This window comes from Cryptotermes secundus, unplaced genomic scaffold (genome assembly GCF_002891405.2).
Source record: "Cryptotermes secundus unplaced genomic scaffold, Csec_1.0 scaffold108, whole genome shotgun sequence".
Taxonomy (NCBI): domain Eukaryota; kingdom Metazoa; phylum Arthropoda; class Insecta; order Blattodea; family Kalotermitidae; genus Cryptotermes; species Cryptotermes secundus.
Genome location: NW_019719358.1, coordinates 255,090 through 280,728, shown reverse-complemented (window position 1 = coordinate 280,728; position 25,639 = coordinate 255,090). Strand labels below are relative to the sequence as shown.

General features: G+C 42.0%; 1 protein-coding gene across 1 annotated transcript; it reads left to right on the top strand.

Moving 5' to 3' along the window:
- The first annotated feature begins 10,551 nt into the window (after positions 1 to 10,551).
- On the top strand, positions 10,552 to 11,115 carry LOC111864454 (histidine-rich glycoprotein-like). Its single transcript, XM_023851707.1, has one exon. It carries the CDS (start codon positions 10,552 to 10,554, stop codon positions 11,113 to 11,115), a length of 564 nt encoding a protein of 187 aa, XP_023707475.1.
- The last annotated feature ends 14,524 nt before the right edge of the window (positions 11,116 to 25,639 follow it).

The window sequence follows — 25,639 nt, the reverse complement described above, 5'->3', positions numbered from 1 at the left end:
TACTATGACTTCCCTTTCCTCCTGGGGCAATCTATGTACAATGTTTTTGTTTTTTGTTTTTTTTTTAACTTTTGTCCTTTATGGGGACGTGGTTGTTATTAGAGTGTGCCTTTTAGGTGCTAATAGTCGCACGTGTGTTTTTCTTTTTTTGGGGGGGGGGTGAAATCGGGCATTTCGAATTTTTGATCAGTGAATTCTGATTATTATCTCGGAGTCCTCAATCGTTTGTGGGCGAGAATTCTTCGAATTCGACCTGAATATCGACAGCAAGGTTCCTGGTCGCTCCTCCACGACAACGCCCCACCCCACAAATCGATGATCGTGCACGATATTTTGGCCAGAAAAGGGATCGCAGTCCTTGATCATCCTCCGCATTCGCCAGATTTGGCTCCAGCAGATTTCTGGTTGTTCGCAAAAGTTAAGTTGGCGATGAAAGGAGACCGTCACGACACCATCCAGAACATCCAAAGGGAATCTACCGCAGTTTTGAATGCGATTCCACAAAAGGAGTACAGTGACTTTTCGTAAACTTTTCAATCGATTCCAGCTATGTATTGATTCAGAAAGAGACTATTTTGAATAAAAAGAGTGAAATTTTTAAAATAATTCACGTCTTGTATTTTTAATGAACACAGTCCTAACAAAACCTGGACACACTGTGTAGCCTGCAGCTCCTGTTGACAAGGTAGAGGCACTTCACCGTCGCATTGTGGTTTCCTGTAAGATTATCCGCAACTATCCCGGCATCTTTGAACGGATGCGGCGGTCCAAGATGAGACGTGTCGAGGCGTGCACTGAAACTCATGGAGAACATTTTGAGCACTTATCATAAATAAACTCCTTCAACTATAACACAGAAATTACATGTTTCCGGAAACGTGTTGTTATGGACATATTTTCTTGTTTTACAATGTGGAAGTCATGCCCAAAATTTGTCCGCATCTTTCAGTTACACTCTTTATATAATGCTAGCTGTAGCCATCTTAACAGCATTTTTCATAAATCCGCAATATCAGCAATACCAATATCGCGGTCTCTGAAATTGTTGAGGTAATGACCTTGAATGTACGCGGGACCTACTTGGCCCTTGCACCGCGACTAATATTACTTGAATGCCTGAACAAGTAGTGACATGCATATCGTATCACCTAAGAAGGCCATCAAAATATCGTCCTTCATAAGCCTCCCATCAGTAATACCATCATTTCAGACTAAAATAATCGAACTAATAACTTGCAATATCAGTTAATTGCCTGAAGCGATCACAATAACTTTATACTGCATATCTTGCCACCTGAGGCAATCTCAACTGCATACTTCATAAATTCCTCCCATCAGTAATACCAACACTAATGCCTCTCAAATTGCTGAGGTAGAAATCTTGATATTAGTTGAATGACTGAATCGCTCATCATGAAACGGAGTACGTAATCATGCCACCTGAGGCCATCGCAATGATTACGTCATAAATCCTCTCCATCAGTAATACCAACATTGAAACCTTACATATATCATTCTTCTATAGTTCATTAGGCATACAGTCCAAAATATTCTTCTACATACGAGTATCATATTAAAGAGTGTTAGTTGTACAGAGAGGAAAGTAGGTAGTTACTTCTTCCCGTAACTTCTTGTTACAAAGCTGGGCAGTGACACTTCCTCGTGAAACCACACTTTTACTCGCTTTTCACTAAAAATTATACTATCTTTAAAGCTCGTCGTTTTCATCAGATTAAGGCAGAACTGTAGTGAAATCTTTATGCGACTGATCCATGATGAATCCCTGTATAAACCATAGCACCGCCATATTGTGACTGTTCAATTGAATTAGGATTAATATAAATTGTATTAATTAACAATGAGAAGCGGAAGGAGCAAGGAAAACACGAAACAAAGAAGAAAACGGGAGGTGGCTGTACAAGGTGACCTTCATAAAGGGGGGAGGGGGCAGCTACAGAAGTGTCTCTACAACGTAGAGCAGTTATACCATTCTGCCGCAACTCCTTATACTCTGTCTCACATGAGAAACGAGGCATTCCATATGTCTGAGATAGTCTTCATCGCTGAAGCAGAGTGGCTTCATCAGATATGCTATGATACTGATGTAAAAGACAGTAGGTCTTTCTCAAATTTGCGGTCTTCAGTTTAATTCAGTCTCATAACAAATATCTCTGTTGGTTTTTCAACAAATTTGTCTTTGTTCCACTGTTCCACTTCACACTTCGGCCTACTCCTTATGTAAAATGGCTCGATTACTTGACCGGTTTCAACTTCCAGGGTTTTATTTAGAAAGTGGAGAAACATCTCTCCCTCTCTCTCTCCGTCCTCATACTTCTTCGCTTACAGCCAAAGCAATTCCGGGCAGTCGTTTTCACCCAAGCTAAGGAAACTTGATTTAATAGTAGATCAGTTTTGTCCTGGTCGAAGGTTGACATGTTGAAATGTCAGCCACTGTGTCGTCACGTGACAAGATACTGTACTTCTCTGTATTTTTCGTCATTGTCTACAAATATACATACCGAGTTTAAATTTGCAGTGAGTACGACTGACGATGTGAGATGATTGAATATTGTTCCAATAAAATTTCTGGTCCCTTTTTATCAGCATCTTTCTTAGCAGCCTCATCAAGGACGAGTAATGAGAAATAAGCCGCAGTACTTCTTTCACCTTCTTTAAAAAACTGGAATATTGATGAGCGTTATCTATAATGAACACTTGAACTTAAGGCAGAAAATACTGATAAACTTTGAATCGAAACAATTTTTTTAGCCTTAATGTTGATTGACTTGCTACGGCCCCAGTAGGCTTTTTTTGAGGATCTGAACAAAAATCAATCCCTCCATTCTGTATAATATCTTCTTGTGTCCGGCAATTTACTGTTGATTGGAACGTCGTGAAACGACAGTGATTGGATGGGTCACTTGCAGAAAGCAGGGTGTTAAGCCTTCCTCCTCCAATTCTACCACATTTATGTGTAAACTCAGTGGCTTGAGTCCACAAGCGTACTATACCGACCGAGCGACCGACGCTTGTCAGCGATGTCAATGCCAACATTAGCAGATAGAGTGTGTCGCGTGGTTAGCGCAACGAATCCCCACGGCCGTTAATTTCGGTTTTCTAGACCGGAACCGCTACTTTTCCATTCAAGCAGCTCCTCGGTTATCCTCACTAGGCTGAGTGGACCCCATTTCAGAACCACTACTTCTCAAAAAATCTGGTAGCGTCGGGAATCGAATACGGGACCTCTGGATCTGTAGCCTGGAAGTCTGACCACTAGACCACAGAGTAGAATTTATAAATAATCATCAAGAGAAGCAGGAGCCACAACTCCAGTTACAATATCTTCGGCTGTGGTCGTACGACAGAAGAGTTTCTTCACAATGTCCGAATCGGGAAACGCCGCCTGACACAATATCATGCCGCATTCAGCTCAGCGATAAGAATGCCCACGCTGAACTGTGTGATACACTTTGGCACATTTCTCTGTAGTTACTTTATCTGTATTTGGATAAAGGTTAGTCATAACAAAACCTGTCACCAGTTTACTGGCATTTCTCCGTTATAACATTCATCTTATTGAGAGTGCCAACAGCCTGTCACGTGATGCCTTCTCTCCTCTGCCGGAAACTGAAAATTTTCTTCTTACAGCGCACCCCGAGTCGTCAGTCAGCACTTACTCTGCAATATGATATGTCTGCGGCCAGTCTTCTTATGGTGCACGCCATATTCTAAGATGTAGGTTGGTCCAAAAGTTTTGACCTTACTGACCATTCCTTTCCGCGTCTGTTCATGACCTTGGGAAAGTAAAATCGACAAACCTGAATATTAATACCGCATACTTTAATTTTTACTGCGTCACAAAGAGCGAAAACACTGCACGCTCTCTTAAACACTTCGAAACTCACCCGACTGATGTGTGTTTTAAAAGCAATTAATGGTTTTCTCCGAAACACGGGCCCTTTTTAACTGCTATCATCAATTGCGTGTCCGCTAGACAAGAAACAATTAGTGGGCTGTTCTCAGAGCTGCTGACACGTGAAAATACACGTATTTTGACATATGTTGTAAGTTCGATGGTATGCATGGTCTCTAGGTTCAACCTTAAAGCAATTAAGCAAAATTAAAAAAGAAATATATTTCAGAAAAAATATTCGATTTTCGGGACATTGGGAATATTTTCCAGGATGCAAGCTTGGCTCTAATTTCCGGGAAGGTTGGTAAACTTAGATTCGCTGTGCCCTATGTACCGTAGCAGTCCAAAATAAGTGAACCTTTAATTAATTCAGTTTGATTAGGTTCTTCGAAATTAATTACTTTCGGTGCACCATTATTTTTTTTTTTTTTGCAGGAGAGTTAGTCACTTTCTTCATTTCAGGAAGGCTCCGTGGGCGAAATTTGAAACCAGCTGCATTACAATAATCAATCAGTCGAAGTTAATTGGAAACACGGAAAAGGTTCTTTCGAAACCCTAAACTTTGGCTTGTGCAGGTCTTAATACACGTATTAGCGGGAGGTTTCTGGTCCGACGTTATCTCAAATTTTAATTGGCAGATTATAGCAGGCGGGTTACAGCCCCAAGACCCTAGCTACTTGACTTCTCTCTAACTGGAGGATGCAGATTAAGCAGCCTCTCGACTCGTCCAGTTCAGCCAATCAAAATATAAAGGGGACGCTTTCGCCAGGAATTTGTGAAATCAGGGCAGATGCCTATCTCCAGAAGACTGAAAAGTTCACTCACTGAAGATACACGCACCCGGCGTATCTCCTACCACGTTTTAAATTACAAACACTTGTAACCACTAGGCCTCTGTAAACAGTGCTGAAATGAAGTGATACTCTTAATTATATTATTACAGTGAATTTGTACGTGTATTAGTGAAGTTACTGATATAAATTCAAGGAAATACGGATCGGTGTTGATGATGTGTGACATGTTCTGCGTCAGAGTGCACTTCTGGTCACACAAGTCACGACCAGTCAGCACGGCCCCAGAGGAGTCATGTCTAATCCTGAGCTAGGTCACTACAAACCCAGCTGCAAAAAAATGGCCAGTCGTCTATTTTGCAATTTATTCCCTTCGCCATAACTACTGGTGCCTGACTCATCTGTCCAATTAATTCCTTTGTCGTATCTTAACGGATACAATAGATCATTTCGAAACCAGTCCAGCTTTAACTCCTTCAACTCACCTATCTCCACCGCTTACCCTACAACTTACCAAATCGGCTACAATACCTGAATATACTGTATTTTCATGTATCTACCAGCTTGCAGCGCCCCCAAAGTGCGAGGCTGGGCTGGCAATCGCTGCGTTTGGCGCAGGGCGATGAGAGAACACACGCAAGCAACTGCATGGATAACAATCACACTATCCTATTCACGTTATACATACATGTTGAAGTTCACGAAAATTGGATTATCGGTTCAAGATAAACCTGAAAAAGATTTATGTATTGTCTTTATATAAAATAGGTTTTCTTATGAATTAATGTGACTCAAAATCGAAAATCTCGACAACTTTTAGTGAAGGCTTGCTATGCCAACAGCCATAACCTACCCATACGTCGTTCTTTTCTGGCTCTGCAACTGGTACCTATAATGAAATTCGGAACTGAATCCAAGTCCGTTATTATAAATCACCGGACATTATGGGTTTCCTTCCTCAGCTCGGAAAATCAACTCGCCTCGGGTATTTGTGTGTGTGTGTGTGTGGGGGGGGGGCGCGTGCAATAGAGAACTTATGACTGCCTGTGGCCGAAATGAGAACTGATCTGTGATGAGTATGTACTCTAGCAAGTAAGCAGCTACTTCTAACACTGGCCTAGCCAAAGCTGCCATATCATGTGAGGTAAACAGATCCTCTCACGTGTACAAGTCGGCTACCCAGAGATCACTAAACATGTCCTATCAAAGGGTTCCACCATCAACGGAGTGATCCTTTGGGTTTCGATATGAATGAACAGGCTCCTCAACAAAGTTTAGTGATATGATCAGGTACCTTGCCTAAGTCCATACCAGGCAGGGTGTTTGTGTCATATAGGTAAAGGTAAAGGTGTCCCTGTGCATAACTAATTAAGCACTACGCCATGAAGGCGTATGTGGGAGTGGATGTATAGATCCACATTTTTTCACCTCGACACCAGCTGAAGGTGAGTGGTCAGCTTCACGCCCCATCTGCTTTAACCCGGGGAAAGAGCCTCCGGTACCCATTGGATGGGAGGTTGAGTAGACCCCAGCGCTGGTCTGGACGACATGAAGAAGGACAAATTCTTGACCCTACCGGGACTCAAACTCCTACCCCTCAGTTGTCCAGCCCGTAGCCAGTCGCTATATCGACTACGCTATCTCGGCTCTCGTATTTCATATAAAAACAAATTAATGAAATATACTTATGAAATGTAAAAACAAGTATGTATTAATTGATTCCACACTCAAAACAACAACCAACTAATAAGAAACTTCTTCAACCAACCAGCAATAGAAAGAAGAGTAAATAGAATGTGGCCAGAGGATCTCATTGGTTAAGCACCAAAGAAACATCGAAGGATGATACCTGCTTCAGTATTACACACACCAATCCCTTTTACTAATTACTCTATTTATGTATATTGAGTAGATTGTAAAATTATTTCAAAATAAAAAAAAAGTGAAAAATATTGTCCGAGACGTATTGCAGCTCTGTAGCGAAGAAAACAGCGTATTATTTCTCTAGAAACATCAATTATAAATGCAGCAAAACAAGTTGCAAAATTGGACGTTAAGTAAAAAATACACGTAGGATCTTCTCAAATGAGAAGAAAAATTTAGTTAAAATACCGTATTTACGCATGTATAGGCCGCGTGCGTGTATAGGCCGCAGCACAATTTTCAGACAGAAATTATAGAAAAAATAATTTTCTTGGAATATTATTTCAGGAGTAGAACACTCTGTATTACTAATTATGAATATATTTTTTTTAATGAAGTGTGATTTCGAATATTTCGAATATAAGCCGCACCCCAGTTTTCCTCTTGAATTTTTGGCAAAAAATGTGCGGCCTATACATGCGTAAATACGGTATGCAATGCGTGCAGAATTCGGCCTGCTGAGAAAGGATTGATTTCTGAAAATACGAGTATTTTGTATGTAAGATTTGTTTATAAAACTGAACGCTCTTCATATTGTAGCATGTAAACCCGTTTATTGTAGTAGTAGTAGTAGTAGTAGTAGTAGTAGTAGTAGTAGTGGTAGTGGTAGTGGTAGTATGTGTAAGGAATGGGCCATAAAACCGGCTCTTGGACTGCGACCTTCAATGGCTTTATATCCCAGAACCCCCTCCTGTTAAAGAAATTTTTCTGTTCGGTATAAACGTTTTGGAAATAAATGATCTTTGACATTTGGTTCCTTAGTGTGAGTACCGTTATTTTACTGAAGATAGCGCCTTTTCAGTTTTATAAAGAGAGATGTTCTCGGGCCGGATACGCATTGCTTAGGCATTTTTGTGTCTATATAATTTTCATTCATTCATCAGTAATCTGTCAGACGACAGGTCCACAGTCTCTTCCAAAACAGTTCCTCCACTTAATGCGATCCAGAGCTTTCTCCTTCAAATGAGAATATCCTCTTCTGTCCCCAAGGTCATCCAGCATCTTCTTACGTCTTCTTCCTCGTCTTCTGGTTCGCATACATGGTGTCTCTGTTTTTGGAAAGAGACTATCCAGGAAAAGTGATAATGTGGTAGTTTTTCCATTTGCTTTCCACACCGCAGTACAACAGCCGTTCAAACCACTCTGGTCACGCCTGTTGCTATACGAACTTGAACCATTTCGAGCTTCATTTACTCTGTGCTTCAAGTCGCTACTGATGACGCTGTTTCCGGCATCAGTTTTTGGTTTTTGGTGTCTCTCTTCGTCTGATGCCTACCCTTTGACCTGTCCAGCAAGGGAGACTCTGCCAGTAGCTACGCTACCGCTGGTATAGCTCTCAGGGTCCTTGGCATACTCAAACCAATTTAACCGAAATCGTGAAGGCGCGTCCACATTACTCGTGCTCGTGTGACTCGCTATGCTCGCGAATAATGTGGACGATATGACAAGTCACGAGACAAACAAATTTTTAATTTAAAAACTATAGACAATAAATTAAAATAGGACTACAGCCTATACACACTACGAGTAAATATACGGATCCTCACGCGCGGAAGCCTGGCGAGCAACTGAAGTAGTGTGGACGAAGATTTACGAGCACAAGTAAACGCAAGACGAGTCTCCCGACGAGCACAAGCCTGCGACCACGAGCACGAGCACGAGTAATGTGGACGCGCCTTTAGAGACGTTTTCGAGAAAATCGGTATTTTGTGTTTTGGAGTAAATTTGAAGGGCCTTTTTTTTTTTTTTTTGGAAGATAGAATATTTATATTCGCCGAGTACCGATCTACCGAACATGAAGAAGACAAGTGGAACCATTCATGCTTCAGCAACGCTCATATCCAGACACACAGAGAGACATGCTAAACACTCTCTCTCCATTTTCTGTATGGCTCAGAATGTGTTATCAAAATTTCGAGATTTTTCTTTTTGCGAGCACAACATTTTCTCAAATATACTACGTACATGAGAATGCAAAGCATACTGCTAGCATGATACAGATCGAGGCGTGTGTTAAGCAACATGACAGGAGAGAGTGCAATACTTTTAAAGCAAGGGGAGATGTAAGTTTCATTCGTGTAGTGCAGTTTATTTATGATTCAAAGTCGAAATCGGAAGACCATCATGATGATACGAATAGCAAAAATTGCGAAGAATTTGTTGGAAGAAACACTTTTCCTTGTATACCACTTAGTACCAAATGTTTAAATGATAATGCGACCATATAGCACATGACAAGAAAATACACTTTCCGCTACGTCATTTTATAAGACTAATGTTATAATGTACCTAATAATAGCGGTATAGCGACTGGCAACGAGCTGGACGATCGAGAGGTCGGAGTTCGAGTCCCCGTAGGGTCAAGATTTTTCACTTCTTCATGTCGTCCAGACAGTCTCTGGGGTTCACTCAACTTCCTATAGAATTGGTGCCGGATGCTCTTTTTCCGGGGGTAAAGTGACCGGAGCGTGAAGCTGACTACTCACCTCCATCCAGTGTCGGGGCCAAGAAAAATTGGATCTATACATCTATTCCCCCACACGCCTTCATAGGGTAGTGCTTAATAAGTTAAGCACAGGGGCAGCTTTACCTTTGCCTAAAATGATGGGAATTGCCGTTGATCCAGAATTAGCGAAAGATGAACTCAGCTGAAGACCGTATTGGCACAGATATGGTTTAATATAGGAGGACACAATTGAGTATATAACTGCTTTTATGGGAACAGCAAATTAACACCGCTCTTTTCCAACCCGCCTTTGTTTGTATCAGCTCAGTCGGAATGGTGCTATCCCTGCTACACCTGTTTCTACCTTAGGACAGTGTATGAAGGCCACTGCAAGTTGTCCTCACAGATCAAACTAAGGAAGGTTGGTATAGGTACGGGAAACTAGCTGGGTCGGTTTGCATGAGTCTCAAGGTAGCGATGCCTAAGAAAGCGGTATTCTGGGAGTTAATCCAAATGACGTTTATTCACCTTTTGTTCTCCAAACCACACTGTTAAATTAATGTATTCTTATGCTTTAAGTTATATCTACAAGCTATGTCTCGGAGCGTGCAAGGGTCACGTCCGTTCACTTCGGAATATGGTGAAAGTCTCCTTTTGTGGAATGGCTTGCACACCCCATGACGGGAATTCGAAAGAATTCGAATTCTCCATGGTGTGGACATATACATTTCATTCCATCTTCCGTAAGGAAGCTTGAACGTGGCAACTCAATCATACTGGCCCTCATTGACAGGAACTGTAACAAGTTCTGACCTGTCCTTCTCATTGCCTTCCTTTTAGGCGCGTCCGGTTCCCTGTACCCGAGCTAAATTTATGACTGCCCGTAAATGTCAGAACTCCGGACTCCTTGGTCCTACCAGAATCTAGAAATTTCAACATAAACACCGTATTGCAAGTCCCAGACAATGAAATACAACATTAAAGATCACAATACATTTCCAGTAATATCGAAACATAAGACTTTTGAAATTTAAATTACAGAAAATTAATTAAAAATACATTTCATGGTCATCTGTAATCATCCAAATAAATAAGGGCTCAGAATGATCAGCGTCAAAATAGTGACAAGAAATCTGCTGGCAGTGCAATGGGCATTTCGCCTGAAGAGATCAACAGTTCAACAAATTCGGCTCAGAGAGAACCTGAATTAACAAATATATATGATATTCCGTCTCACATGCAACGTTCCTTTAAGATTTGTTTAAAAGTTACTACATATGCACAAAGAGTCTCTTAAACCTATTTAAAACCACACCGTACACTATATCTTTCGACAGTCATTGATCATAAACGTGTGTTTTAAAACTGTTTGTGGAGACTGCCGTGTTGGCGTTTTGCGTTTCTCATGTTCGATACGTTATCTCATCACACAACGCAACAAAGAACACTCAGCACGAAAAAAAAAACACGAATGTGTGATGGGACTACACATCGAACATCACAACAGAGCAGGGAACACCCAGCAAGACGAAAAGCACGAATGTGGGATGGGACCAAACATCGAACATCACAATAGAGCAGGGAACACCCAGCAAGACGAAAAGCACGAATGTGGGATGGGACCAAACATCGAACATCACAATAGAGCAGGGAACACCCAGCAAGACGAAAAGCACGAATGTGGGATGGGACCACACATCGAACATCACAACAGAGCAGGGAACACCCAGCATGACGAAAAGCATGACTGTATGGTGGGACTGCACATCAAATACGTGTATCACAACAGAGCAGGGAACGCCCAGCACGACGAGAAACATGACTGTATGGTGGTACTGCACACCAAATATCACAACAGAGCAGGGAACACTCAGCACGACGAAAACCACGAATGTGCGATGGGACTACACATCGAACATCACAACAGAACAGGGAACACCCAGCAAGACGAAAAGCATGAATGTATGTATGGTGGGACTACACATCAGACATCACAACACAGCAGGGAACACCCAGAACGACAGAAAGCACGAATGTGTTAGAAGCGCAAAAGGCCAACAGAGCATTCGCCACAAACAGTTCTAAAACTTGATTATGACCGATAACGGTCAGTGTACAATGTGGTTTTAAATAGATTTAAAAGACTAAGTGTGCATACGTAGTAACTTTTAAATAAATTTTAAAGGAGCGTTGCATGTAAGACGTAATATTACAGATATTTGTTAATTACTAAACAATGTGCAACAGGACGCTACAATATAACCTCCTGAAGAACCAGAAAGTTCGTCTGTGCCGGGGTCAGACTTGATCAGTAAGACAGAACTGCTTTCAGGAAATTACGGCAACACGTTTCTGCTGTTTCCATTGTCCGACTACACAAGACTTCATTCCTCTCCGTGTTTCCTGCACGCACTCACCACCAAGGGCGTATTCAGAAAACAGGTGGGCTCCATTTGTCAAGGGCATTCAGAAATAAGTAATAGGTAATAAATACCGTATTTGCGCATGTATAGGCCTCGTGCGTGTATAGGCCGCAGCACAATTTTCAGACAGAAATTATAGAAAAAATAATTTTCTTGGAATATTATTTCAGGAGTAGAAATTTGAACACCCTGTATTACTAATTATGAATATAATTTTTTTTTAAATGAAGTGTGATTTCGAATATTTCGAATATAAGCCGCACCCCAGTTTTCCTCTTGGATTTTTGGCAAAAAATGTGCGGCCTAGTATGTGAGAAATTTGCGGCACCTGAAGATGACCTGTTTGAGGTCGAAATACGTAGCGCGTGTTGTATAAATAAATAATAAATTATTGCTGCGCTGACGGTAAAAATTGTATATGTTCATTATGTATACGCAACAGGATGCAATCCTTAAAATTAAAGAAATAGTAGGTACTTAAGCACTCGTCGTTAGCATCCTATGCCAAATTCGTCTCAATATAGTATCCCATTGGCTGAGGAGAGTTTTGTCCAAATAAATGGTTATCTTCAATGGAACTCATGCTCTTAGTAAGAAACAGGTGCCGGGACATTAAAATCACGTAGAGTTAAAACTCTTCACCAAGTTCAGACAACGGAATTTAATTCCATTCAGTCCAGAAGTTTTGTCCTCCTGTCTGCTGTCCAAAATATTATAATATATAAAACTGAATTTTGCCTTTGGTTCTGTATGGGCGCGAAACTTCGTCTCTGACACTAAGGGAGGAACATGGAGAGCTTTTGGGAACGCGGTGCCGAGGAGAATATTTGGACACAAGAGAGATGAAGTGACATGAAGTTGGAGAAAACAGCATAATGAGGAGCTTCGTAACTTGTACTCTTCTCCAAGTATAATTAGAATTATCAAGTCAAGGAGGATGAGGTGGGAAGGTCATGTAGCACGAATGGAGGAGAAGAGGAATGAATATAGGATATTGGTGGGAAAACCAGAAGGAAAGTGACCACTGGGAAGACCAAGGCGTAGGTGGGTGGACAATATTAAAATGGATCTTAGAGAGATAGGATGGGATGGGATGGATTGGATAGATCTGGCTCAGGATGGGGACCAGTGGAGGGCTCTTGTGAACACGGTAATGAACCTTCGGCTTCCATAAAATGCTGGGAAATTCTTGAGTAGCTGCAGAATTGGCGGCTCCTCCAGAAGAGCTCAGCTCCATGAGTAAGTAAGCAAGTAAGTAGAGTCATGTTGTGTGGTTTCTTTCCCTTTTCTTTCTCACACATCGGAAGTATCCTATATTGTACCATGTTACGCAATCATGGCGTGTGCAAGAGATTACATAAACTGTCTTGCTTGGCTGCATGTGTCTGCATATCGAAGGCCGCCGTCGGAGCATATGTGTACTTACGTCAAAAAACCATTATTATTCACTAAATATATTGTTAAGACTTGATGACTCGGAATCATTGTGCCCTTTGGTACATCGCGTGACTACACTCAGCAGTTCACTATTAAACACACACACTAGTTTCCACAATCATGTTTTCACTGGCGTTGCTTGGTAGACGCTTCCAAAGACTGTCTTTCCTTTCCTCTGTGTTCCCGAACTGTCAACGGTCTCAGCTACCGGCTTCTAACAGCAACAACTCACAACGACCGAACCCCAGGAATTCTCTGAATGCAACTGAGTCTCGGTCTTATGTTACGACCGACGGTCAATCGGCCAGTCTGTCTTACAATAAAGCACCCATCTGGGTCTTACGACCAGATTTTTATTACTATCAGACAGTTGCAGGTTTGTTGATGTGGGTCTATAGTTTACAATTGTTGCTGGTGCTCGCCAGCGGTGTCATCCTCAGGTCCGAGTCCCGTGGGACTCATTACCATATTTTACCGTCTCAGATTCGAGACTTCCCCAACCTGAAGGACCTGGTCTCCGTATTTATATCCCACAGGAACAGGGTGGCTCATTTAAACCCCCAGCCTCCAAAAGTTCCTCTATTATTGCTTTCGTGTATTCGCTGCCGCGGAAGCGTGTTTACAATGCCGTTTCCTAGCAATGGCCGTCTCCTCTGGTTTCACTATTCTGGCTTTCAGGCGCCATGTTACAATATTAATAAATAGAGTTCAAATAGTTGAGATTATAATTTATAAATTTTGATAGTATACGGTACGTGTGAAGAATATTCAACTGCATTTTCTTACACATATTAGGTGTTTAGATCTACTGAAAGAAAATAGAAGTCCTTAAACTACGAAGTGCTGACGGTGTTTTCACTTTGATTGAAAGAAGACAATCGCTTTTAGATTCAATGGTGAGAAAAATATAGCAGTGTGCATTCGGTCCGTTGAATTTGTTGGCATTGTCAATAAGATGGGCGAAAACAGTACCATATGGTGCGGTCATATGCCGCAACCAGGGCCAAACTGATATACTCTATACTCCTATGAGGGCCTCATAAAAGAGTGAGAACTAACAAGCAAATTACAATGCCTTTACAATACCAATTTTACATTCTACGTGCATTTTACACCTCCACCATTTTCCCGCCAAACATTATAGCAGGATAAAGTGCTAAACTACTACAAGTCGCAAGTGCAGAGAAATGTGCAGTAACAATGATCATGGCTTGTGACAATACGTTGGGAATTCCGCGATTACCTAAGGCAAGGGAAAGAATACGGAATTCTTTGATTCGATGCTACCAGGATTGTTGGCCGAATTGTTACAGACTGACTACATCAACCCTCCTTCCTCGTCTCTGGATTCCATACACGGATAGTGTCGACCTGTCGGCCTTCTCTTGGAAGGTCACCACTATAATGTCAACAATGATGATGAGCTGTATTTTACAAATGCAAACAAGATCTACTTGGTATGAGGAGTTCTGTCTTCTGGGATATAACGCCATGTAATCCTTGAAAGTTAATTAATGTTTCAGAAGAACATATCGCCTCCATTTTCAGGGTAAAAGAATAAATCAAATAAGGAAAGAGTATGAAGCAGANCTGCTTTCTTCAACATTTTTTTCTTTTTGTTCAGTTTCAAAGCTAAGCCAAGTCTGAAAGATCCTATTTAATTCTGTTTTAGTTACATCTAATTACAGAAATTGTATGTGTTCACACTCTTGCCGTGTCTAACGTTATGCCTTAAGCTTTGTGCCCCGTGTTTCAACTATTATGTATTAATAATACCCGATGTTTATGTCTGAGAGCCGAACACAGGGTCCGCGCGGTCTAAGGCATGAACCGTCTTCTCTCACTCGAAAGCTGGGATCGTGGGTTCGAAACCCATTCAAGGCATGGATGTCTGTGTGTGCGTTTAATCTGTGTTTGTGTTGTTCTCTGTGTATGTAGATGCCTTGTGACTAGCCAATCTCCCCTCCAAGGGGTCCTTCTGACTGTGCATAGGATCAAGAAACTGAAAAAAAGTAGCCAAGTCCAACAAAGGACTGCAGAGCCATAATAATAATTTGTAACTGAGAACACGTGAGTTCTAAACATGATTGTACCATTGCTATTGTACTGAGTTACTATGAAGGAAATAGTCACTTTAAACGTTTTATAGAAACCAAAGTATTATTGATAGAGCCAAAATACGTACATGCTTTTTAGTATATGTATTTAAGTTTGTATGACTAAGTTACAAGTGTTTTGTGTGTGCGCCTTTTATCACATGACAGATAGCAATACGATAATCCAGTTCGTTCCAAGCACACCGGAGCATGTCCTTGTCAACACTCACAACAGCTGTTGTGATGCGTTGCTTTAGATCGTTTACACCTACAGGAAGTGGAGGAACAAAAACACTGTCTTCGATGTATCCCTCAAACAAAACAAAAACAAACTCCGTGGCTTTAGACCGCAATCTAACTATACTAACCGAGCGACCGCCGCTTGTCGGCAAAGTTACTGTCAACTTTAGCGGATAGAGGGTGTCGCGTGGTCAGCGCAACGAATCCCCACGGCCGTTAATCTCGGTTTTCTAGACCGGAGCCGCTATTTCCTTGAAATAGCTCCTCAATTATCCTCACGAGGCTGAGTGGACCCCGTTCGAGACTCACTACTTCTCAGAAAATTTGGTAGCGCCGGGATTCGAACCAGGTACGTCTAGATCTGTAGCAAGGAACTCTGACCACTAGACCACAGAGGCGGTCCCCACAAGAAAAAAAAAATCGCAAGGCGTAAGATCCGGACTTCTTGGCGGCCAACGTGTTAGTGCCCTGTTCTGGTCTGTTGTTTGGAATGGATTATCGTATTGATATCTGTCGTGTGACAAAAGGCTCACACATAGAACATTTGTAACTTAGTCCTACAAATTTAAATACTTATACTAAAAAAACATATAAGTATTTTGGATATATAAAAAATACTTTGGTTTCTATACGACTTTGAAAGTGTCTATTTCTTTAATAGTAACCCAGTATCTGCAAGCGTGTATAGCAGTGTTAGTTACTCAAGGTATACAGTATATTCTTATTTGTATTGAACTTGAAATAATATTTTGTTCAGTATTCCAGACGCTGGTAATCAGTCTGTTTTATTATCTGTAGTGTGACGTAGACTGCGTCGTTTTTCTGGGTGTTCGGGTAATAACACTTTGCATGCACCCTCGAAGTGTCATGCACATGTGTACCACAGCCAGACATTTTGTGTACTTGCAAAGAATTACGAATACGGTTTTCTCTGCTCTGACATTATGTAATTTTGCGGGCGGTCATGGACGTTTCGTAGAAACACACTGCCTCCATCCTCAAGTTCGAAGTGTGTAGGTTCAGAAATATACTTTATTGTTTAGGAAAGTTACAAAGGGCATGGCAATAGTTCCCCATTGTGTGGAACCAGGTTTCTTTTTTAGCCCCTCTCTTTGGGTCTCATGCCCACCTTCAGTGTAACTTCCTATTTATAAATCTATATTCTTCAGCCTTGAAAATAAATGGATGGAGCATATGCTTCTGATACATCGGAATACGCCCATAAAACTACACAGNCCCCCCCCCCCCCCCCCCCCCCCCAAAAAAAAACACACTCACATACACACACACACAAACTTAAGAGTCAAATCCGTGAAAATTTCCGGACACGTATACCAGTTATGTAGGTTACAAACAGTTGTCGCGTAAGGCTGTAAAAATATATGTTAGATTACATGTCGGAATTCGAATCAGAAATTGAAGACAACCTACTAGCATCATTTGGTTTCAGATAGACCGTGATTAATTGTAATGTCAGTAGCTATGATGGACCTGATGACACTGCTGTATCAGTACCAATATGTTTCAATGTCAAAGGTCAAGTGCTTATCATTCAGCAACATTTTTGACATTGCAGTTCTGTTATGCTTCGTAAGTGTGTTTGAAAAAGTGAACTTTATTCGATATCTGGAATGACGTAGAATCCTGTGGCACAAATGAGCGATAAAAATGAACTTGGATATTGCTCCAGTTTTATCTCCTTACACTTTACTTCTTCTGCTTTCATTTTACATTCCCGCCAACTGTATGCTGACTTGCATAAATAAACTAATTTCAGCTATGATTAATAATCTGAAGAAGTAGTTACTCTTCCCAAATAATGTTGCTTGTTATAGCCCTGCGTTTTTATATTCTTCACTGAAATCGTTTTCACCTTCATTTGATATTCCACAGCCTGGAATTTCTATTAATACCCGTATGGCCTCGGTGCTGTTATCGCCTCTTCTCGTAGGCGGCTTTCCTACCATTCGCTGTAACCCTGCCCATTACTTCATTCAGTAAGATTTCTGCATCAGAAATTTTAAACATGTCCTGAGACAGGGCGTAGCTCTATCGATTGAGCCCAAATCATGAGGTTTTACCTGAAAACGGAGACAGAATCCAGTATCCGAAAAGTTTTGTTTTGAAATATAAACAGGACCGTGTTTTAGATAAAAACAGGACGATGAATAATTCAATTCAATTCAATTCTTTATTATTAATGTGCCAAGTCAACAGCCACAAGGCCAATTACAGACACAGCACAGTGCAGATGAATGAATTACATTATAGACAAACTTATTAAAAGTCAAATACAAATTACAGGTAAGTACTTGGAAGAAATAATAATGAATAAAAGTAAAAGTAAACAAACAAATAAGTGATAATTATAACAGTAATAATAATTTCATTATCATTAAACTAGGTGTTATTACGAATTGAGGAATGAAACATAAATATTTAATTAAGAAATAAATAGTATAGATTTTCAGAGGATAATAATAATATACGTAATTCATTTTGTTTTACTGGACATGCAAATAATAAAAATACTAACAGTTATACTATATTTAAAATTTGTTTGGGTAGAACATTCCTGGCTCCGAAGAAATGTTCAGAAACATAATATTTGTACATGTTATTTCTCTCACGTGAGCCCATGCGAGTTCTGAAGAGCTGTATAACGGCTATGAGGTCGAAGTTTGTTAACTTCATGACACTTTTTAGCCTACCTTCCTTATTTTGAAGAAATAAAATCAGCTTATGAGACCACCTCGCTGTCTGTGTGTCTATATACGTGTATGTATCACCCTTATCGTTGCTAGACAGTAGCTAGGTAAACGTGTTCCTGTGGCAAACGAATAATTGTTGGAAGGTCCGTGTCGTATCAGAGGAAAGTAGGTGATTAGTTCTTCCCAGAACTTCTTGCTGTAGACACGTGATTCAGCCTGTTTATTCTATACAGCATTTGTTTTTAAGCACACGAACAATCTGCACCGTTCTTGAAACCCCCAACTGAAGGTTTGTTTTGAGGTAAGTATATTGAAACGCTGAAGTAGGGAAAATCTAAAATGGAGGGAAATTTAACACTGAAACTACTGACTTGGTATCATGGAAATTAACATTAAATGGAGGTTCCGCCGATCAGATTAGCCGCGCGGTCTAAGGTATGAACGGTCTTCACCCGCTCGAACACTGGGATCATGGGTTCGAATCCCTCTCGAAGCTTGGATGTCTGTGTGCTCTTGTTATGTGTTTATGTTGTTCTGTGTGTAGGTAGGAGCCTTGCGACGGGCTAATCCCCCGTCCGAGGAGTCCTACCGACTGTGTATAGGATTAAGAAACTGAAAAACGGCCAAGGTCTAAAGGGCAGTAAAGCCATAGAGAAAGAAATCAAGGTTCCTCTGTTTGGATTTGATAACAACACTGCTCTGCGCAGGGCATTATATATCATATTATGACTTTGTTTATCATTAACTACCTTTGAGCATGAGTCATTGTTGGCATGCCGGCAGTAATTACTGATGAGAGGCTTGTCTAATGCCGTCAACGTGACAAATGCTGACATGCCTGGCCTATGCTCGTGTCTAGGAATGCGCACAGACTTACGACGCGAGTGACACATGAGTGGACTCTGCTGACCCAAGCGACAGAATGCTGATGAGGGGAACAGCTGACGAAGTGGACCTGTAGGTTAATGTGGTCGCTGACTAGAGGGGGGGGGGATTTTCACATTTCTGAAGTTTTATCTTTGGTAGCGGTGAAGGCTTCAGTCTATGGGTTGAAAATCTCCTCCTAGATTTGACTGGGCATTAAACTCAGGACTCACTGAATAAGCGTGCAGTGACTTACCCCAAGGCAACTCAATACGCGTAAATGTTCGTGATTCATTTATAACAAAATTTTAAACCTAAAAACTAAGAAGCGTTGAAATAATTTTCTGCATTTAAGGAGTCAGGATAGCTCAGTCGGTATAGTGACGAGCTATAGGCTGGACGCCCGTGGTTTAGTTCCCGACATGGCCAAGATTATTCTCTTATGCATAGCGTTCAGACCGGCTTTCAGGGCTCTTCGAATGGTACAGTGGGCGGCTTTCCCGAGAGATAAAGCGGTCGGGGCGTGTAGCTGACCACTCATCTTCATTTACTGCCGAGATCAAGAATGGTGGAGCTATATCTCCATTCCTACATCTGTCTTCATGGCATAGTGCTTAATTAATTAAGCACAGGGACAACTTTACTTTTCCATACATTAAGCCGTTGGATGATACTCGAAACGCATCGGTAAAATCAGTGTGGCGAACGCAGCGCCACTTCCAACATGCGGCTACTATGGTTATCAGTTATAATAACATTATCAATTTGAATCGTCGTAGCGGCAGGAAGAGGAAAGACATGACAGCAGCCAGTGCTATCACAGAAACGAAGACTTGACATTTAAAAAGCGCTGTACATATTGTGACCGCTTCTGTGGTCTAGCAGTCAGAGTTCCTGGCTACAGATCCAGGGGTCAAGGGTTCGATTCCCAGCGCTACCAGATTATCTGATAAGTAGTGGGTCTGGAACGGGGTCCGCTCAGCCTCGTGAGGATAATTGAGGAGCTGTTTGAAGGAAATGGCGGCTCCGGTCTAGAAAACCGAAATTAACGGCCGTGGGAATACGTTGTGCTGACCACGCGACACTCTCTATCCGGCGATGTGGTACTAACTTCGCCGACAAGCGGCGGTCGCTCGGTATAGTTCTCTTGCGGACTACAGGCCACAGACTTTGTTTGCTTTTTTATCTATGTTGTAGGACCCATAATTTCCGCAGCATGATATCCATTCTGAATTCGCATTTCATATAAGTCAAAAGTTTTCCTCGGTGTGATTACATTACTTACTATCGGTGCTGTACTTCATTTCCTGTAAAATCATACTTGAACAGTGAACGGAAGAAAGTTTTGTGTGTCACTTTCGGATGACGAAGCAACCTCTAAAAGGTTTTGAACACGCAGTGTGGTTACTGTAGTTACCACGATTCATACTGTAAATTGTTAATTTACTTCTTTACTTACTCTGGTTACCATGGTTGACTTTGGCTACCATGGTAACCAGAATTTGACAGTGACTTTTTTTTATTGCTAGTGGGGTGGGGCTTAGTCCCTTGTACTACGGCCACTTCTGGCCTATTGTACCTGCCCCGGGTGATTATGATGATGGAGAAATTGGTGGAATGAAATTAGCAGGGGAAACCGAAGTACTCGGAGAAAATCTGCCCCAGCGCCACTTTGTCCATCAGAAATCTCACTTTACCAGACCCGGGATTGAACCCGGGCAGACGCGGTGGGAAGCCAGCGACCAACCGCTTGAGCGCGGCCCTGACAGTGACGTTAGCGCCGGTTCCATTTCAACAATTCGTGCGCCCACCACGCTGTTCTTAACGACAACAGGAAATCTGAAGCTCTCAACACGACATAGTCTCCAGTGATATCATGTATATGTCAAATAAAATCTGTCCAGCGGACGGACAGACAAGACCACCCTATAAGGAGTTCTTTTTTTTTGTTTGCAACAAGTAAAAAAAAGTAAAGCTACCCTTTAACAGGCCTTGAAGGCCCATAGGATTATGAGACGTTGTGGGCCCACTTTATCTAGGCAATCGGCTCAAAGATGGCGGTAAGGTTGTCAGGCCAATTGTGCGTTTTGGTTGACACCTCACGCTTCTTCATTTTCCTTCGGAGGGTACCTACGAGGCCGGTCACGGTAGCCGAGCGGTCTAAGGCATGCACTGTCTTCGCTCGCTCGGAAGCCGGGATCGTGGGTTCGAATCCCACTCAGGGCATGGATGTTTGTGTGCGTTTCTCTGTGTTTGTCTACAGGTAGAGGCTTTGCGACGAGCTGATCACTCGCCCAAGGAGTCCTACCGTATGCGTAAGATCGAGAAAAACCGAAGTGAACGGAGTGGGGGGGTTACCTACGAGGCAGAAAAAGCACTAAAGGCCTGTACAAATGCTGTGGCCCACTGTAGCAGGACAGAGTTGCTTGATGTGCCTCGAGTTCCGCAACAAATTTCATGTGTTGATACATGTGCCAGCCCGGTTATCGGTTGAGAGGCGGCAACATGAGAAAACATCAAAGGGGCAACAAGCCCTTTATAAAAATCAGAATAAAACGGCAGATGCATGGAACAGCATCGTGCAAAAATTGGAAACACTACGAAACATCATCGAAACGAAAATGCACGGCATTCGCTCACAGTTTATGCTATTGAACTCCCAACCATTTGCAACAGTACCTCGAAATCAGTTGTCGTCATTCTGTTAAAGTTGCAAAATGATCCGTCTGACATCTGTGGGTTTGAGAGTACACGACGTCTATGTCTTTCTTCTAAAACCTTTCTTATCCAAACTCTCTTTTTGCGCTTCGATTTCTTTTCAGCTAAATGCGTAGTAATGTAAGCAGCACAGGTCAACAATACCTCCCCTTGCGACATGTGGACGGATGTATCAGTGTCTCATGTCGCTTCGACATGTCCCTTGATACAAGTCGCTCAACTTGCATCGCAACATGTGCCCTAGTGCGAGTCTGGCCGTCCGTGAGAAAAGAAACGTCATTGGTGTAGATAGAACACTTGTGTTGAATTACCCGGTATTGATATGGGTGGAGGGAGGGCGATAGGAGAAGGAGCTGTCATATGTTAAGGCGGGTTTACACTGAGGCACCCATTGGCAACCACGCCGCACGCGGCGCGAGCGCATGCTGCAAGTAGCTCACTTGCACGTAGTGGGTAGCAAGTCGCACGAGTCTTGCGTCCCGCGTCCTCTAGTTGCTCCAAGCCGCAAGGTTATCCATCGCTAGTGCATTCAGTTGCCTACTCGCATGCGTCGTGATGAGTTGGGACACGGATAAAGCCAAGTGTCTTATCGAAGAATACCGCGAAAAGAGCTTTCTGTGGGATTTGCGGGATCCCAATTATAAAGACAATCGGAACGAGCTGAAGTTATGGGAGGAATTAGCCACGAAGTTTGAATGTTCGGTGAAGGAAGCAAAAGAAAAGGTTAAAAATCTCAGAACGACCTTCCACAGCTATATCACTATTAATAAAAATGTTCCTGCACCACACTCTTCTCTGACGTTTTCTTCTCCTGCCAAAAATGAGACAAGCCGCAGCAGCAACTGCCTGCAGTGACATCTCTACACAAGCTGACGTAAAAATTGAAGCAACCAGTCGCTCTGGGTGTAAATGGGCTCGGTCGCATGCGGCAACGGTTGCTCCCGGCCGCATGCTGCTTGATAAATTGGACGGCAAACATAGTCGCCCGAGGAGGGCAACTAGATTGCTTTAAGTTGCCCCACTGTAAACCCGCCTTTAGTTGCTAAGGAGAGGAATAGAGCTCGCGACCTTGATCGTTTATTTGTTCACTTGCTCGTTTTTCAGGTGAAGAGTTCTGACGATTGCGACCCGGGCGAAGGTCACAGGTCACTCTTTCGCAGCGGGAATCTAGAACATAAAAAACTGAACGTTGAACTACATAACGGTGCAACGCCTTAACTAAAAAATGACTTTATTATTAACAACAGAGCACTGCTTTACATACTGTCAAGGACAGAGATGTTCTCATATGAAACACAGCATTCATAGCAGCAGGTCTACGACACTGATTTATATTGCGTCACGAAGTTGCTCAGACAGGATTGACCAGGAAAGATACTTAATTACAGGCTGCTTTATCATATGGAGCTATTGACCCGAAAAAAAAGAAGCCTATCTGTTTGGAGCACAAACACGTGGCTGTATTTGCGTCACACAAAACTACGACTTCTCCCTGTAGCTCTACAGCCCCTTGGGCTTTGGCCGCTTTTTCTGTCTTTTAATCCTACACACAGTCGGCAGGACTCCTTGCACGGGTTATCAACCTGTCGCAAGGCCGCTACCTGCACAAACAACATAAGTACAGAATAAGCGTACACAGATATCCATGCCCCGAGTGTGATTCGAACCCGCGATCCCAGTGTTCGAGCAGGCGAAGGCGGTTCATGCTGTAGGCCACGCGGCCACTGTGATCAGCCAAACTACTATTTCGCCGCTATAAACGTGGCTGTATGGCTTTATTTTGCCAACTATCATAATTATTCTGAGGAAATATGGCGAAGACTAAAAAAGTATTAAGTTGGCTGCTTCTTTTTTTTTTTTTTTGTTATTTGAAGACGCTGTCTGTATCGAGGCTACACAACGTCAACAGTTGGCTCTTGAACCGCAATTCACCTACGTACTCGTATAAATGTAATCTTGTAACTCCTGGAAACCACTCAAGGGACTTCGTGAAAAATTAAGATGGCGGTTCACGGTGTATGATGACCACAGCACCAGAAATGCCATTTCAGAAAATCCACTCGCCTATAATCTAGCCGAATGCTTCCTTCGTACAGTCTAAACAAACACCTGTTTAGTTGCTGATTCAGGCATTTAATTACATCACATCTATTTATATTCGAACCGGACAACCTTCAGGCAATCTGGTCCTTCGTTCCAAGAGAACAAGAGTATTCATCGGCCTGCTTTCTATTTTAAATTATTTAAAAATAATTGTATTAATATACCATCGCTAGGAACTTTTACATCTTATTTACATAACTAGTATGGACCCGGTATATATCCGAAATTTACCTGAAGACGGAGACAGAATACACTCTCCGAAACGTTGTGTTTTAAATAAAAAACAGGTTGATTGATAATGACTAACATCACAATCATTGTATACTGACACCTGTTAATGACTAGACACAGAGTTTGGACTGACAATTGGACTTAGTGAACTCTTATATATTTATATAACTCTTAACTACAACGGATTATAGCAGCCTTGCTGATTTAAATATCTGTAACGGCAGCACACATAAAGCTTTATGTGATTTCACTAGTCGATGCTTGGTGACGGCTCCTCACAATGAATATTCCTTTGCTTCCGTACTCACTAATCCCGGGTCTGGTCAAGTGGGTTTTGTGGTGGACAAAGTTGCGCTGGGGCGGGATTTCTCCGAGCACTTCGGTTTCCCTTACAAATCTTCATTCCACCAAATTCTCCATCATCATAATCACCCGGGACAGGCTTCAATAGGCCAATCAGTGGACTCCGTGCCGAGTGGACCCAATTGGACTCCACCCCCCACTAAGCGAATTAAAAAAATAAAACTCAACTACAACTTACGACCTCCTAGGAATGACCAGCCATCACTGACTACCATTACCCTTCACTGGATATCACTGTCTAAATTCAAGTCAGATCAAAGTAACAGTCATGTTACGACCGATGGTCAGTCTCGGTGTCAAACCAAACCTGGGGCCCAAGATCAGATTTTTGTTACTGTCGGACAATTCCGGGTTTGTTCATGTGGAAAGTCCTCTCTGACAAGAGGACGGATCTGTTGTTTACAATTGCTGCTAGCAGTCATATTTACAGCTGCCAAAATCAGTAGCACATATCATCTATATTTACAATTTTACATGTCGGCATTGTACATAGTCAGTTGTCAAGGGCCCGCATAGAAAACATCGCATCCAGCTGTTCTATTATTGTTGTGGGCCTTTGCCTGGCAATTGACCAGGTATTATTGAGGTGTTGGCATCCATTGCCTAGCAATGGACGAGTTTTCTTGTTAAACTACTCCGTCTTAGAGTCCTCATGCCACAATATATTGAGGGTGTACGAGAACAGGGTTCTGATGGAATATTTGGAACTAGACAGAGTGACAAGAACATGAGAATAGTTGTTCACTAAAGAAGTTCATAATTTTTACTCTTCGTCAAATTTTATTACGGTTGTAAAATCAGGGACAATTAAAGAGGTCAGATGTGTAACCGACGTGGGAAATTTCAGGCAGAAAAGCTGGAAAAGATACAACTTGGAAAACGACGATAATATTAAAATCTATAATAAGAGAATATGTTGTTGCGGTGAGCTAGATTCATCTGGATCAGTATAAGAACCAGTTTTTGTCCAGAGCACTGTAAAGAACCTTGGGTTCCATACAGAGATTTAGGCTTTTCGGACTTTATCCATCGTCCTGGTTTTAAAGATAACTAACAAAAACACGACGTTTCTGAAACTGGATCTGTTTCCGTCCTCAGGTGAGGGAAAACACCTATCCTGTTGGGTCCCTTAGTAAGAGCTAGCCTCAATCAATCGGTGAGGCTAGCTCTTTCTAAGAGACCCTGTTTTCCCTCATCTGAGGACGGAAACAGATCCAGTTTCCGAAACGTCGTGTTTTTATTAGTTATCTTTAAAACCAGGACGATGGATAAAGTCCGAAAATCCAATATCTCTGTGTGTTATATACCATCGTCAGAATCCTATACTAACTATTTGGGTTCCATGATCGACAAGTAAAATTTTGTCTAGCTGAGCATCTA